The following is a 16,119-nucleotide window of genomic DNA, read 5'->3' as shown; positions in this document are numbered from 1 at the left end:
GGCTCTAGTCCTCCTCTGCTCCCTGCTACACCTCCTACAAGTAGGCTGCTCTGGATTTCTGTCAACTTCCCAGCCCTCTTTATGTTTCACTTCTGGACTCATGGTTCACCTCTTCACCCCTGATCCTCTGTCTCTCCATTGGAAAATCTCACTCAACAGGACCAGAAGTATCACTCCCTCTGCAAGGCTATTTGCATAGCCTCTGGCAGAGCTAAGGCAGCCCTCTTTGCAGAGCCAGCAGTGGCTCCCACACACCTTCTCTGAAGCCCAGGCCAGGATGTGTCAATGTCCCCATCTCACTCTGGGCTCTTAAGGGTGAGGGCTGGGCTAGGTCTGATTCCCAAAATAGGGGGAAGATGTGGGCAGCTCAGGGCCTTGCACAGGGATGAGGCTTAGAGAAAATGGAAGGAAAGAAAGGAGGAGGAAGGGAGGGAGGAATGAAAAGAGAAAGAAAGCAGGGAGGAAGAGAAAAAGCTCTCCCCAAGGTTCCTTTGGATCTAGCAATCTGAAAGAATGCTAGGCTACTCCAGATGGAGCCCCCATGCCCTGGTCCTTGCTCCATCTCCAGCTGCCTCCCCACTGCTTCCCCCTTTGGGCCCCAGTCCCCGTCAAACAAACCAATACAAAAGCCCAGAGCCAAAGAGGTCTCTGGCCTCTGCCACTGCACCCTGACTGAAGGCTAAGAACATGCCTGGTCGTCATAGTGATGGTGCAAAGCTGTCATCACTAATTCATCGCTGGAGCCCTAGGAGGCCAGCGAGGTGTGAAGAGAGCTAGTCAGAACTAATCAGAGCCACCACTAGGGGCAGGAGTCTTGGGGTTGTGGGCCAGGGAGAGGATTAGAGATTAAACTCCATCACCCCAATCCTGCTGTGTCCTTCCCTCAGCCTTCCAAAGTCCTGATAGGAAGGAGGAGCACAGACCTTCCCTCAGTCTGTCCCATGCACCTACTGTATGTCTACTCAGTCCAGTCTCAGAGCTGGGGTCAGCAAAGGCTAGAATAGGAAGCCCTGTACCTCAGAGCCTCTGAGCAGTTATCCAGGTCCTGCTGTCTCCAGTAAGGCAGGGGTGTCCTTCCTCAAGTCACAGGGGCTGAGAAGAGGTGGAGGGAAGCAGAAAGAAATGAGCCCATATGCTGTGCCCTTTCCAAGCAGGCAAATGTGCCAAGCATTCCTAAAAAGTAACTCATTCAATCCACCTAGAAAACCTATAGGGTCAAAATTATTACTTTGTTTTACAGATGCCTGAATATTCTCTCTGCCTTAATCTTCCCAGCCAATCCCATTCCTCTCCTCCAGGAAGCTTTTCAGAATGCTCCATCCCGCACTCATCCTCCCTCCCTGGAACTCCCTATGATCGTGAGTGAGGGTCCTGATCTCTCCAGTCTGACTGGACTTCGGCTCCTCCTTTTCTCACCTGTGGCTGTGCAGGGTGAACTAGGCGGGCCCTTCCATCCCAGCTGCACTGCAGGCGACCAGGAGATCACGCCCATTATTAGGAGGGCGGAGCTGTCCGTGGTTCTGACCTCTCCCAGGCCTGCCTCTAGAAGTCGCTTTTTTTCTGTCCTAAATCGTCTCTTCCTCAGTTTGGGGGAGAAAGGCCAGTCTCCACCTGCGAGACACCGCTGCCCTCCTCTCATTTAGGTCTATCATCCACAAACCTTGAAACAAGGAACCCATTTGGAGTAGAAGAATGAGAATAAAACTAATATGTATTCACTCAACAAGCATTTATTGGAACTACTCTGTGTGGCCCTGTGAATAAGAGCTTGCGATAAAATAGTGAACAAAACAGACTTAATTCCTGCCTTTTTGGAGATTTTTGTCTTGTTAAGTCAGCACTGGACTTTGCTTAATGCACATTCACCCACGTGGTCCTTACAATGTGTGGGAAGGTGAATATTGTTATGCCTATTTGACAGTGAGGGAAACTGAAGCGTGGGGTAACAAAGGAACCTGCCCAAGGCCACGCAGCTAGGCAGGCGGGTCACAGACCTAGTCCCTGCCCTCAAAGAGTTCATAATCTAGTTTACCTGTCTCAGTTCTCCAACAAGCATCTCTGGCAAGTGTTCCTTGAGTCTGATCTGAATTCTTCCTGCCACTGCTCTGACTTGGCCTCTCTTTGTTGAGACCTCTGTGGGGTGGAGGATCAGCTTTCATCTTGCAGACACCTGGGGTGCTTCCATGAGCTCCCAGCCCTTTCTCCACCCCCACCTTGCACAGAGGCCTCCCCTTCCCCCCAGGAGGGAGTGAGGTGTGTGCTCTAAAAATACCTTAATCCCTCCCTGCTCTTGCTCTAATTAAGCTGAGTGAGTCACTACTTTAAGTAATTTATTGCTAGTTACATAATTGCTTTAATATTTGGTTCCAGAACTGGGGAACAAAAGTGCCCCCTTCTTTTCAGGTAGTTGCTAATTCTCAGAGGGGTTTATAGCCCCTGGAAGGGGGAGATAGGGAGAGATGTGGAGTCATCTTGGCCAGGTCCCTGCTCCAGTCCGGACCCACAAATAGTCATTCCCATCAGGGCCACAGGGCTCACCTGATCCAAGGAGGGACAGGTCTGTGAGAACACCAACTCTACTCCCTGTTACCCACTCTGTGGATTTCTGAGGCCACCACTTCCAACTGACCCCACTCTCAGACCCAGAGTGTACCCTTAGGAAACCGTGGCCTGTGCATCCTGTCCTCTCCTTGGCCTCATTACCTCTGCTGGGAGGTACAAAGGCCACAGGAACAAAGGCCCAGAAAGGGTGAGCATTTCCTTGGCATCACCCAGCATGTTAGAAGCAGCTCCAGTCTATATGTCCAGGTTTTCAGTTCCAGTAAAAACCCCGCACCTCTCACCGCCCTGTAAAAAGTCACACCCACCCCCAAGGGGGATTAACTGCAAAGGGCACAGGGAAGTTTGAAGCAATAATAGTCTTGTCTTGATTGGAATGGCAGTTATATGACTGTATATTACATTTACTAAAACTCATTGAATCATAAACCTTAAATTGGTGATTTTAATCATAAACCTTAAATTGGTGAAGTATATAAGTTATACTTCAATAAAATAGATGTAAAAATTTAAATTAAAAAAAAGAAGTTACACCCTTACTTTCTGATCCCCCATAGGGTAATAGCTGTACAGAATCAGCAGCCATGCAGATACTGAGGAGGGGAAGTGCAAAGACCCGGCCATGGAGGGCACATAGTAGGTACTCACACACATGTTTGTTTCACTCAGTTCCAATTAGCAAGGACTCACTAGGCACCTCCCTGGGTGCACTTGCACATCCTTGATCTCATTAGCTCTCCCTCGGCTCTCACACAGCCCGGAGTGGGAGCCTAACTGCAGGCCAAGTACACCACACACTTGTCTCATTTAATCCTTGCAGCAGCCCTAATGAGATGGGCTCTATTAGTGTCCCCCTTTCACAGGTGAGGGAACAAAGGTGGCAGAACTTACACATGTCCTGCTGCCAAGAAGTAGAAGGGCTGAGATTTGAACCAGGAGACAGTTCCCAAGACTTATGCTCATAACTACTCTACTCTATGCCTCCCTTTACCAAACTAAGTGGCCTGGGTTAGGAGACTGTGTCTGGAGGCTGTGCCTCTGACCCTAGGAGTTGAATCATGAAGTTTTCCCCAGGCTTAGAAGTACAGGCAGGATACACCCAAGCAAAGAGGGCAGGTGAGCATGTATGAGCTCAGAGAGGTGGCAAGAGGCAGGTCTGGCTTTGGGAAGGAGGGAACTGGATTGGGCAGCAAGCCTAGAAGAAACGCAAAAGAAATCAGGCAGAGTCGGGAAAAAAAAAATGAGGCAAAGAACATCTGGCTATGCCAGCCTGTGCATTAAATGCTTACTCAGGCCCCAAGCAGTCAGAGCTCCTCATTGTTATTCCTGACTCTGTCCCCCTCCATCCCAAATTTGTCTCTGCTTGGTTTCTCAGCCCTAATGGCCTACTCACAACCACAGCTGCCACCTCACTGGGCACAGGCAAAAGTTTCATCCCAAAACTTATCAAAGTCTGGCTGGAAAATAGTCAGTGATGCCTTGGAGCAGGGAGAGCTCCAAGGTTGGGGAGTATAGAAAGGATGCCAAGACATAAAGAACAATAGGAATTAACCCTGAGAAGGAAGGAGGCATCCAGGAAGAGTGTTCCAGGCAAAGGGAACAGCATCTGCAATAACCCAGAGGTGAGAATGCTTCACAGGTAAGGAACCAGAGGTAGCTTTGTCTGGCCACCTGATGGGCAGCCCGTATTTATGCCAAGTGTGAGTGTTTCTGTGTGCCGAATGCGTGTCTGTGTTGCATGTGTGGATACCTGGGTTATGTGCACAGGTGTTGCACTTCATTCAATTAGTAGGTCAGTTTTTTAGATTTACCCTCTCTGTTTCTCAGTGTATATTGATGTCTGTGTTATGTGCGTGTTTGTGGTGGGTCTCTCTATGTCTTTGTACTAGGGTCTGCTTCTCTGTATGTGGGCTTCTGTGTCTGCTGAGTTTTTCTCTTGTTTATTTCTGTTTGTCTCTCCATGCCTGGAGCTGTATATCTGTGGCCTGGACTCTTGGTCCCTTGGCTCAGGGAGCTAGAGACCCAGGAGAAGCCAGGGGCAGGAGGGTGCTGGAGTTGGAGTCCAGCTGCACACAACAGCACCTAACAATTGTCAAGCACTTAGTTGGGGGGCGGGGGATGCCTGCACCAGAGATGCCAGTTAACACTGATAATGAGTCAGTGACCTGAGGCCCAGCAGAGGCTGAAAGTGGATCCCCACTGGCACGGAGGCACACGGATGAGCTGGCTGGGCCAAAGCCCATGACTGCCCCCCAGCACCAGGAGGGAACCATCTCACTGACTCATCTCCCAGGGAGGCCAAGGCCCAGGCTCTGGATAGCAAAAAGGGTTGAGATCAAACTCCAGGATGAAGGTCTTAAAAGGGAGGACCTTTATTAGACTTGGCAGTGGACAAGTCCTAAGTGTTATCAAGAGATGAGGTGGCAGGGACAGAGCTTTGCTCTTGGTGGCTACAGTCTGAGGGGGTGGCTTATGGGTGTCAGGGATGGGTACTCAAGTGTGGAAGCCACAGGTAGGGTGAGGCAGGGAGGGGTGCTTCTGGAGGACAGTCTGGAGTTGCCACCCATCCCTACCTTGGAGGGCGGACACTGAAGAACTCGGGATATGCTTAAATGAGTGAGCTGGGGGATGGGCATTGTCAGTCCTCCTGTGACCTGTCTACACAGCTCACTTGTCCTCAGCCACCTCCAGTGCAGTCATTTTGCCTCTTACCTGCATCTCCATACCAGCCTCCTCCCGGCCCCTTTCATTCACCCGTCACTTGGGGCTTTCAAAACCCAAAGCTAACCATGACCCTGATTCCACCCTCCCTGGCTTCCCTGGGTGAACTGGGCTTCCACAACTGGCCCTTCCCCTAGCCCAGCAGCCTGGGCCCTGCCACCATGACTTCCTGCTGTTGTGCTGGCTTTTTGCTTAGAATTACCTTCCTCTCCTCCTTCACATGTAAAACTCCCATTCATTTTTCAGGGCTAAGACCCAGCATCACCTCCTTGGGGAAGCCTCCTGATCAGCGGTCCCAGCGTGGACTTTCCTCCTTCCCTGGGCTCACCCCCTAATGTCCACTGCCTTCCTCTAACAAAGGGGAGGACAAGGGCTGTCCAGCCCATCTCCATGGCCAGGGTGCCAAGCACAGGGCAGGGGAGGCGATGGCAGCATTGAGGAGGGGTGGGATCCATGAGCGTGTGGTTCTGTGGGGGCCAAGGACACCAAACCCTGTGAATGACATTCTTTAGCAGCCCCAGTGCTACTCAGGTAGAGGGCAGGGTGTTGGTGGCAGAAGAAGCTCCAGACTCCTAGCAGCCCACAAGGCACCTGTGAAGACACGCAGAAAGCACTCTGGTACCTGGATCCCACCAAGCTTCAGAGAACATGACAAAATCCATGTGCAGAAGCAGGGCCTGGCTTCTGTCTTCATCTGAGACTAACCAGCTATGTGACCTTGGGCAAGTTGGCCCCCTCTCTGGACTTTGGGTTCCCACCAACCGTTTGTCCCTCCAGACCTCTATTCTTTATCTCCTTTGACAGGCTCTGGGGGGTATACCTTTATTCCGGCTCTGGCTCTCAGATCTACAGCACTCTCCTTGCCCCTTGGGCCTCATGGATGCTAGTCCAAAGTACCTCGACATTCCCTGTTTTCTCCCTTCATTCTGCTCCATCTCCACAATGGTTGCTTCATTAAAGTGCCTTCAATTAGACTACCTTAGTGTGTCATCTGATTCCCCTCTACAAAACAGTGCAAACTTCTTGAGGGATTATTGAGGTGATTAAACAAGGTAATTTGGAAAATAGAAAGGGCAATCTGTGATCATTATTTCTCTCCTAGCCCCCAAACTGCACCCCACTTGGAGTTTTAAGATAACTCTGAATTCTCTGCCAGGGGAAAGATGCGGTACCAGGCTGCCTGCTTCTCTGCTCTTCTACCCAATCCCTACTCAGCCCACAGCACCAGGAAGCCTCTGCCCCCACCCCAGAGCCCAGTTCTGAACCTCACATAGGCCTCTAACCTGAGAGTCCCCCCAGAGCTCATCCCAAAGGAAGGTAGCTGCCTGTCTGCTCCCTCCCTGCCAGGGTTGCCAGAAAGGCCATTGCCTCCTACCCATCACATCTCCAGCTCCACTGGTGTCTTTGAATCCAGCCCCCTGCCACTAACCTTAAAATTCCAAGAAGACAGTGTCTCTCCAGTTTCCCAGGGAAGGGGATCTTCCTGCTTCCAGTTTCCCACTGCCTAGGCCACCAGGAAAAGCACTGTGGGACTCAAACTTCCCCATGCTCACTGGGCCAAGCTATGTCCTCCTTTGGCCCCTCCACGGCAGCGATAGCTTAAAGGGATTTCAAAGAGTTTGTAAACCAACTTCTCTGCTAGGATAGGATTTTCATCTACAGTCTCCCTAACCAGGCTGCTCAGCCCCCCTGTTCACACCTCCATGCGCCAGAGACAGGAAGCTCATCCCTCCCCCTTAGGGCAGTCCCTTCCCCATGGGACTGCCCCGTCCCCCTCTCATTGAGCTAAGCTGTTTCCAGGACTCCCCTACTATCCCAACACTGATTCAGTACTAAGACACCAAGAAAGGATTATAGGGAAAGCCTTGAATGTTAGAACAGTAAAAACCTAAAAAAGCATCTGATGCAAAGATGAGGCCCCTCTCCGTGGTCCCACTCCCCTGCCGGACTCCTCTCTACAGAATCACCATGCTCCAGGAATGACAGACTTCACAAGTGCCCAGGAGGAGTCTCACAGCAGGCAGAGGTTCTGGTACAAACTTCAAAGGCAGCATCTGAGGCCTCAGAGGAGCGGAAAGGCCCAGGTGCAGAAGGTGTCCTCATGCCATGGAACTGGATCCCTACTCTGAGCTCCCCAACTGCTCCAGAGGCTGGATGGACAAGAGGCCTTCTAGGCCAGACACACCCCTCTCTGGGCTGCAAGCCTTGCCATCGCACGCTGAATCGTGCTATGTGATGCTGAGTCAATCATTAGCCCTCTCTGGGTTTCAGAATTTGTATCTCTAGAAAATGACTAGGCTGGGAGCCCCTGAAGCTCTGCTAGAGGGTGCCAGTACAGCCTGTCCACCATCTCTATGTCATGACCCTGGACCTGAGCCTGAACACAAAGATGCTACGTTCCTTTAGGGCCTGTACTGACGAGGAGGGGGTCCCAGAGTCTTCCAAGGGAAGCCCAGCACTACATGTGACAGCCACCCCCCATCCCAAGTCCACATGTACCCTGTCTCTACCTTCAGGCAGATGGGACTCAGGAGAGAAAATTTTGAGTATCTACATCTTGGGCGAGGCTTTGCTGGGTTCACACACACACTCATACGTCTCTGCCTTTACGCTGAAACACAGACACACATATGCACAGAGACGCACACCCACAGGCAGTTTTATTAGAACATGTGTGCATAACACTGTACACAGAGGAGCACACACTCACATACACATTACCATTTACCAATAACCAGGCAGGAAAATGGGCACTCACATATTCACACATATGAATATGTCCACATATTCCATGAATATGTCCACACCCTTACACTCTCAGACCCATAAATACACATGCACAATGGGAAGCTCACATTCAGGTTCACACACACACAGAAACACAAACCAACCAGTCTTAGCCCTCATCTCAGGATCAAGCAAATCACAACCCAGTAGAAACCCAGACTCCAAATGCAATTGTCATCCTATATCCAATTCCAAATCTAAACTTGTCCCAGAACTGTGAGGAAGTAAAATTTTCTTGTCCTCTGACTTATCCCCTTCCGTGTGTCTGTGCCTGCCATGTCGGATCTGGTGTCCCCTCAGCCCTCTTTCCTCCCTATGCCAGGTCAGCAGTGCCCTCTCACCCTGGGCCCAGTGGGAGTGGAGAACAATGGGCTACCCTTCCTCCACCTCTCATCTCTACTCCTTGTCCAGTCTGCCTCTCTCTGGCCCTTCAGACAGAAGAACCCAGGCTGCAACTGACTGTGCACAACAGCAACCCCTGCTGGAGACAGGTGGCATTACAGCGAAGCTCTACGGTGTAGTTCTCACTCCCTAGGGTGGGGTGGAGGGTACAGTGTAGAGGAAGAAGGAAAAAGAGGAAGAGGAGAAGGAGGAAGAAACTGGGAAGAAGTGTGGCAGAGGAAGAGGAGCAAAGTGCTGGGAGCACCACAAGTGAACTTCAGAAGTCTCAGTTTGTGTTGTTTCTCCAGTCCTAACCATTCAGCCCAGGCAAGATCAATCTTCCCAAAGTCCAGCTCTAATCAATCCCTGCCCCTGCTCCAAACTCTTGATAAGAGACTGGTGGGCCATTGTAAGCAGTCCAAATTCTCAGCCTGGAATTGGTTGTCTAGGGTCTGCCTAATCCACTTCTTAACCTCCTATCCCTAGGAGCTCAGGCTTTGCCTTCTGTCCCTTGAGTCAGGTCTTTGTTCCTCCGTTGAGATTTCTAATTGTGTCTTGCCTGTCCTTCAGTGCCTGACCTTTGCTATCTGGAACAATCCATGGAAAGAGCAGAAACTTTGGGAGTGGGCAGATATGTGCTCCAAGCCTGACTCCACCAGACACTGGCTGAATACCTTTGGGCAAGTTATTTCCCCTCTTGGATCCTCTGTTTCTTCATCCAGCAAACAGCAGTCTCTTGGGTTTGTGGTGAGGATTAAATGAGATCATAGATGTGAAAACAGTGCTCTGGAAGCTGTAAACTTCTGCGTGAAAGTGTGAAGAGTCCTAATTATGGCTTAATCCTTTTATCCCTACCCCCACCTGCATGGCCCAAAACACAGCAGACTGAGGGGTCCTGAGGGAGGGACTGACAATGCTCCACTTTGGGGCCCTGTGTCCCCCAGCCCCCTCCAGGGCCTGTCCCCAGCCCGCCTCAGCAGCTCAGTATGCATTTGGACGCCAGGCGGCTGGACTAAGTATACTTACTGCGAACTCATGCCAGACTACAACTCCCAGAATGACTCACAGCCTGCTATGGGTGTGGCCGCAGGCTTAACCCCTTCCTCATCGAGCCCTTTTCCCCATTGCCTCCTCTGGGGGTTAGACCCTGACCAGCCAGGGCAGCCGAGGGAGGTGGTCGCATGTCTCTGAAGGCCCTCGGCCCTCCCACGGAGCATCCACACTTCTCAGCATTCCCACCTCCATGGCTCCATTTCAGACATCCTTGTGTCTCCCACACGATGACAGCTTCTGGGCTCTTAGATCTGGTCTCTCCCCCTCTAAGCCCCCACTGAATCTTTCTAAGTGTGGGTGAGGGTGGGTGGTTTATAATGGCAACAGCTAACCTTTATGAGCACCTGCCGCATGCCTGCCGCGAAGCTCCCCACTTCCAGATTCTTCACAGTCATTCAGCCAGGAAAGTACTAATATTCCCAGTCCACTATTCACACAGAGTTCAGAGAAGTTAAGTAACTTGCCCACACAGCTGCCGAGTAATGGTGCTAATATTTGACCCTCCACCTGTCCACCACCTTTTCTACTCTATTCTCCAAGCCTCCTCTGGCTTTGGAGCTGGGTAGCCATCGAAAAAGTGAGAACCCAGAAACCTCAGGGTCTGCATATTTCAGCAACCACACTGTTGGGACGTCCTCCCAGATGTCTGACTTAAATCCCTTCTGCTGCACCAAGCCCCAGCTGCCTCCTGTTTTTCAGGGAGGGCAGTGAGAAGGGTGACTTCAGGGAATTCGAGAAGTGGGTCACGTCACTGGGGACCTGGCCTTTCCCAGGGAGCGGGCAGCTGAACAATGGGAGATAAATGTGTTGAAAACATCCGTTACTAAATATATCGACTTCCAGAGAGGATGGGGGTGCTGACAGGGAGCCTGTGGCCCCTAACCTAGAGGCCACAACCTTGTGGCTCAGACAAGCTGGGGCATTCAGAGCAGCAGACAAGGGTGTTCAGGCTGTCCCAGGGGCCGTGGGCTGGGGGCCCAGAGGGTGGGAGTCAAGCATGGAACAGGGTGATGTCTCATCCTCCCAGACAAAGCTGCCAAGCCTAAGCTGGCTTATTTGCATATCACTTTGCATTCATTTGCATGCCACTTTCTGGAAGGGGCTCACTTTCAACTGCTGCCTCTCCCCCATTTTCAGGGGCTCTGCTCACTGAGCATTTCATTCTCAAGCAAGGAGGAGTCCCTCAGCAGGTCGCTGGGAGAGACCAAGAAGTTGCAAATTCCCAACGATGCCTACATGTTAAAGCTGCTGGGGGTACCCTGGCTATAGAAGAAAGTGCTTCCTATAGTCTAACCTCAATTCTCATTTCTCTCCTCCTTCATCTCTGCCCAGGCCCTCCCATACCCCTGCACTTCATGCTTAGGCAGCTCTGACCTCTTTCAGTGCTCACATAAGCAAAACCATGCTTGCTCTCCCCTCAAGACCTTTGCACGTGGCGTTTGCTCTTCCTGGAGCTGTCAATTCTGCCTGAAGAAGTGACTCTTCTCCTAAGGGCAGCCCCAACCACCCCTCCCCTGAAAGACCTTCCCTAGACACTGGCAGAGGTAGGGGGAACCATGGGCCTTCCTCCATGTGGCCATTGCTGTGTCCAGCGCCCTGCAGAGTTGGCCTGTTTGGATGGGCAGCATCCCAGGACACACCTGCTAAATGAATGAGTGAATCCTCACCTCCCTCCCCTGTCTCTCTCAGCCCCTGCCATCCCCCCTTTCCCTGGATGACTTTACTCACCTGCAGGAGGGACAGAGCTGGAGAGGGCCTCGGTCCCCTACTCCCCCTCCTGTTCCAGAAGACTTCACCCTCATGCCCACAGCCCACTCTCCCAAAGCCAGGAGGTTCCACACCCCTCTGTGCTGGTAGGAAGTTCTTTCTGTTGTCTATCCTCACTCCCTTTTTTATCTATGCCTACTTCTTTATCATTATTCTTGGAGAGGGGTCAGGGACTGCCCCATCTCAGTTTTACCATCTGTAGTGGGATAAAGGCTGCTTTTCTCTCCCTACTCTCTGCCCAGGATGTGTTCATACCACTCCTGAACCATTATGCTCTGGCCTGGACCTACTTGGGAGGAAGGATGGTGACCCAGGATGGAGAAGGGACACAAAGCTAAGCAGCCAGGTCCTGGAGAGGAGCCCAGGATAGATACAACCACTCCAAGAGAAGGGCTGCTCAGGAGGGAAGGGATGAGCATCCTGTCCCACGGGGTATGTAAGCAGGGCTGGGTAGATCTGTGGGCAAGTTGCAAAGAAGAGTAAACCAACTGCGAGAAGGCCCAGATGCTCTATATGTCCTCTCCTGCTGGGAGGCTGGACAGAGCCTAGATGCCCAGCCCTGTGCTGGGAAGCACAGGGAGAAGACTCCTGCCTCAGAGAAGCTCCTTGGTGGGCTGGGTGAGGACCGCACACCCAGGGGGCATCACAGAGGAAAGCGGAGTCTGGGCTACAATCTTGATACTGTACTGTTGGGGAGACTGCAGGGTGGGTCATGGGGTCAGAGGGAGGAAGAACCAAGGAGGGCTTTCTAGGGGAGCCTTCCTATTCAAAAGCTTTTCCTTAGCAACTTGGTCGAATGAAAAGAAGTCCAAGCCCCTTAGCCTGGCATCTGAGACTCTACCGAATCTGGCCCCTCCTGTCCTCTCTTCTTCTCCACTCCCTTCTTGCTCCCACCAACCCAAACTCTTTCTGTCCCTTGGTCACATAGCAAGTTCTCACACTGACCCACCTTTACATGCTGTTCCCTCTGCTCTTCCCCTCACGGGCCATTCCTATCCATCCTTCAACACACAGCTCAAGTGTCTCCCCCTCTGAAGCCCTGGCTTGGGGGGTTGGGCCCCACAGTTCCTGGGGCTCCCTCTGCACAGCACCGTTCACACCACAAGGCTGTAGGTTTCCAGTCTTGCTTCCCTCATCAGACCAGGAGTCCCTGAGAGCAGGGTCTGGGGCTGTGTCCATTCTGTGTCCCTAGTGACCAGCCCACTGGGCAGCAAGCAGGCATCGGACAGTTGCTGCTGAGGGAATAAATGAATGCGTAAACACAACACCACCAGAATGGGAGCATACCGAGTGGGTAGGTTGTATAGGCCCAAGCCTGGGGAGTGTAGGCCTGACTTGACAGCAGCCTGGCTCAGGGTGAGACTCCCAAGCCATTAAGACAGAAGGCAGGTACTGCTGGGAGCTCTGCCTCCCCTATTTGGCTAGATCCCAGCCAAGCCATCAGCAGTCCCTGGGGATGGGAGGCTAGAGTGGGAAGCAGCAAGAGTGGCAGGAGCTGCTTGGTGGGCAGGGGCAACTGAGGGGTGCAGGGAACATAAAGGCAATTAACTCTCACTGAGCTGAACCAGCTCAGGCAACCAACAGGTCCCCTGCAGAGCCTGAGGAAGGAAGGAGACCGAGGTTCGTGTCTGCTGAGGAGCTTCAGCCCTGGCCTTGCAGCCAGACGAGGTGGACAATTCCACAGCCTCAGTACCCCTGTCTGGGAAGAGGCAGCTCCATGATTTCCAACCCTTGGCACCCTGGCTAGAAACCCGCTGGGGATCTCTCCTGTTCCCTTGTTGGAGGGGCTTTTCCCTCCAATACCTGACCCTCTGAGGTCCCTGGCACCACTCCTCCCACCTGAGCCCAAGCCCAAGCCCAAGCCTCCTTGACATTTCCCTTCCCACCTTCTTGCCCAGGCCCTCCAACTTCTCCCTTTGGAAAGACCCTGGTCACCTCCCCCTTGGTCCACCTGGTCCCAGACCCCCTAAATGCCCACACCTGCCTGGCCTCCATGCCCCTTCCCTCTCTTCCAGTTCCACTGTGACAGTGCCACTGAGGCAGCTTTCTCAACCCCAAACCTGATTCTGTCCCTCCACCATACGGAGCCTTCTCGGGCTCCCCAGGACCCTCAGGGTTAAGCCCAAGAGGTCTGGAGTTCCCAGTCCTACAGGATGAGGCAGCTGCCTCCCCATTTAGCCTCCTCACAGCTCCAGGCACATGGCCGTTCCCCCCCAGGGCCTTTGCTTATGGTGCTCCCACTCCACCCCCACCTGTTAGCTTGATCCTGATCTTTATGCTTAATTATTCTCAAGCTATTTTATGTCTAGGAAGCTTAGGAGGCCCCAGAGGGCAGAACCATTATTGCCTGTTTCTTTCCTGCCTCTCCCCGCAGGGTGTAGTATGAATTGTCCTGGGCTCACAGGGGTGGTCACACGTTCAGCCACCCCCGCCCTGCCTCAGTGGGCCACAGTGTCCCAGCTGTGTCTTCAACTGCCAGGGGAAGGCAACAGCCATCCACGCCCAGGGGGGATGAACACACACACACACACACACACACACACACACACGGATACCAGCCACACAAGCATCAATATCCACTCACACATACCAGCATCACACTCACACACCCACACTCGAACACTCAGGTTAACAGACATCCACATCTATACACACACACACAGCGCAATGCTAGTATTCACATGTGGACAAATATGCACACACACATGAATGTACTGGAATCAAACAACGCACTTGGTATGGGGGTCACTCTGTTTGCACATCTTAACATGCCTGTGAACACACCAACTCACATACACACACCTGCGCCGACACGCAGCGCAACCTGCACCCACACGTGCACAGATGAACTCGTACGGTCACACCGCATGGCTCATGCATCCGGACAGGTTGCTGCCCATCCCACCACCCAGGACTCCACAGGCCCCTCCACGCCCCAGTGTCCCCTTGTCCCTCACAGACGTATGCACACACATACCTTCACGTGTGGGCAGAGGCCTGCCCCCCTGAGGACTTGGGGAACACATGTCACTTGTCACCCACCTTGGTAGCCCTCAGATGGTGGAGGGCCACCTCCCCAAAACCACCCCCCTACCTGCACGATTAACCACGCCCCCCCGCCCACCGCCAGCATGTGGAGAACCAAGAAGCTGGTGGCACGAGGCCTCATTCAACTAGTCCCATGGCTCTCTCCAGGATGGGTGTTTTGGGGGTAAAGTTGCCTAAACTGGTGGCTGTGAATCCCAATCCCATGAAAGGCAGTTGCCCCAGACCCTGTTCTGTGCCAGCGCCACTCTTATTCATATTCATGTTTGTTTTCTCCCTCCCTCATTCTCTCTCTCTCTCTCTCTCTCACACACACACACACACACACACACACACACACACACACGTGGTCCTAGACATCTCATCCTTCTCCAGGGTTCTGAATCAGTTTAATCTCGGTACCCTCCCCCCCCCCCCCCGCCCCTGTCCCCGCCCCAGAGCTCCTTGGAACTCCCTGCAGACCTCCCCCACACCCAGCCCCTGGAAGGATAATTCAGGTTCATTACTAACCCCTCCCCCAGCCCCTTCTATGGGACCCCAGCCCCATTGCTCCCCAGGTTGATGCCAGACACCCCCAGCCCTGTGCAGAGGCCCCCCAGGTTATAGTCCAGCAACCAGACTCCCAGGAGCAGGGTCGATCCCCGATCCTCCCACGTGGCTCAGCTCCACGCCAACCCCAGCTCTTCACAGGTACTCCCAGGACCCTTGTCCCTGGTGCGTCTTGCAGCCGCTCACCCAAACCCCAGCCCCTCGATAGTACTCACGGCTCAGCCGGTCGCGCTGCCGGGTACTGCTGGCTCCTGCAGAGGATGGAGTGGCCGCATGCCTGCCCCATCGCTCCTCATCGTCTGCCTCCCCAGCCAGACTAAGGTGGCACCTCGCCCTGTCCACCCTGCCCGGGGTGCCAGGCGGGGTGCCTGGCCCGGTAGGCACGGGGACCAAGAGCCGTAGCCTGTCCCCAACTCAGCCTGGACTTGATACCCCGACCTAGTGCTGCTGCTGCCCCAGTTGCTCCCACCTCTCCTGCTGCCACTGCCTCTGCCGCTAGGCTGGCTCTGGGAGGAGGTTGGAGCAGGTCTGATAATGCAGAAGGGGGAGGGAGGAGGGAGGAGGAAGAGAGAGGCCCAGACAGAGAGGCAGAGAGGGAGGGAGGAGTAGAGAGAGACTCTGGCTGGGAGAGGAAAAGAAAGATTCACACACAGAGGAACAGACAGAGACAGAGAGAAATAGACAGGAAGGAAATGCGTGAAGGAGAGAAGAGCAGGATCAGAGCCTCAAAGAGATCAAGACAGAAATATAAAGAGATCAGAGAGGCATAGGGAAAACACATACAGATGAACAAGGATAGAAAAGAAAAGAAAAAAAAAGTCAAGATGGGAGACAGTGAGCGAGAGAGAAGCAGAGAGAGGAGCTTAGAGAGGTTGGAGGATGAAGGATTTGCACTGTGCATGGACTAGAATGGGAGCTAGGGGTGAGGGGCAGAGGAGTGGGACCCAGACCCTGCACTACCCCATTCTGGAGGCCCTCAGGGTCAGGGGACACTTCTGAGCCCTCCTCAAGTATGGAAGGGCCCCGCTCCAGGCAAAACCAGCTCCTCTGGGCTCCCTTACTGAGTCTGCATCATAGTCCTGGGGCGTGTCCCCAGCATGGAGCTGGGTACACAGGGGGGTTCGGGGACTTTTGCTAAGGGCGTTTGGACTCAGAGCCTTGTCACAGAGTCCACTTTTGGTGGCTCTGCTTAGTCGGAACACTGTGGGACCTGATGCTGAAGTATGCACTTTTTTTTTTTAGACTTTAAGTAATCTC

At 53.1% G+C, this 16,119-nt stretch overlaps 1 protein-coding gene across 2 annotated transcripts in view; it reads right to left on the bottom strand.

Moving 5' to 3' along the window:
* The window catches only part of PDE2A (phosphodiesterase 2A), a 92,347-nt gene extending 76,727 nt beyond the window's left edge, over positions 1 to 15,620 (bottom strand). Inside the window, exon 1 of one of the 2 annotated variants that reach the window (XM_059133498.1) lies at positions 15,078 to 15,620. In XM_059133498.1, coding sequence (XP_058989481.1) covers positions 15,078 to 15,148 — 71 coding nt within the window. In that variant the 5' untranslated portion in view covers positions 15,149 to 15,620. The remainder of the gene's footprint in view (positions 1 to 15,077) is intronic. The other variant, XM_059133515.1, reaches the window with a different exon arrangement.
* Positions 15,621 to 16,119: the final 499 nt, after the last annotated feature.

The sequence above is a fragment of the Mustela lutreola genome, chromosome 1, assembly GCF_030435805.1.
Source record: "Mustela lutreola isolate mMusLut2 chromosome 1, mMusLut2.pri, whole genome shotgun sequence".
NCBI lineage: Eukaryota > Metazoa > Chordata > Mammalia > Carnivora > Mustelidae > Mustela > Mustela lutreola.
The sequence above is the reverse complement of the archived record's forward strand: the minus strand, read 5'-3'. Positions and strand labels throughout refer to the sequence as shown.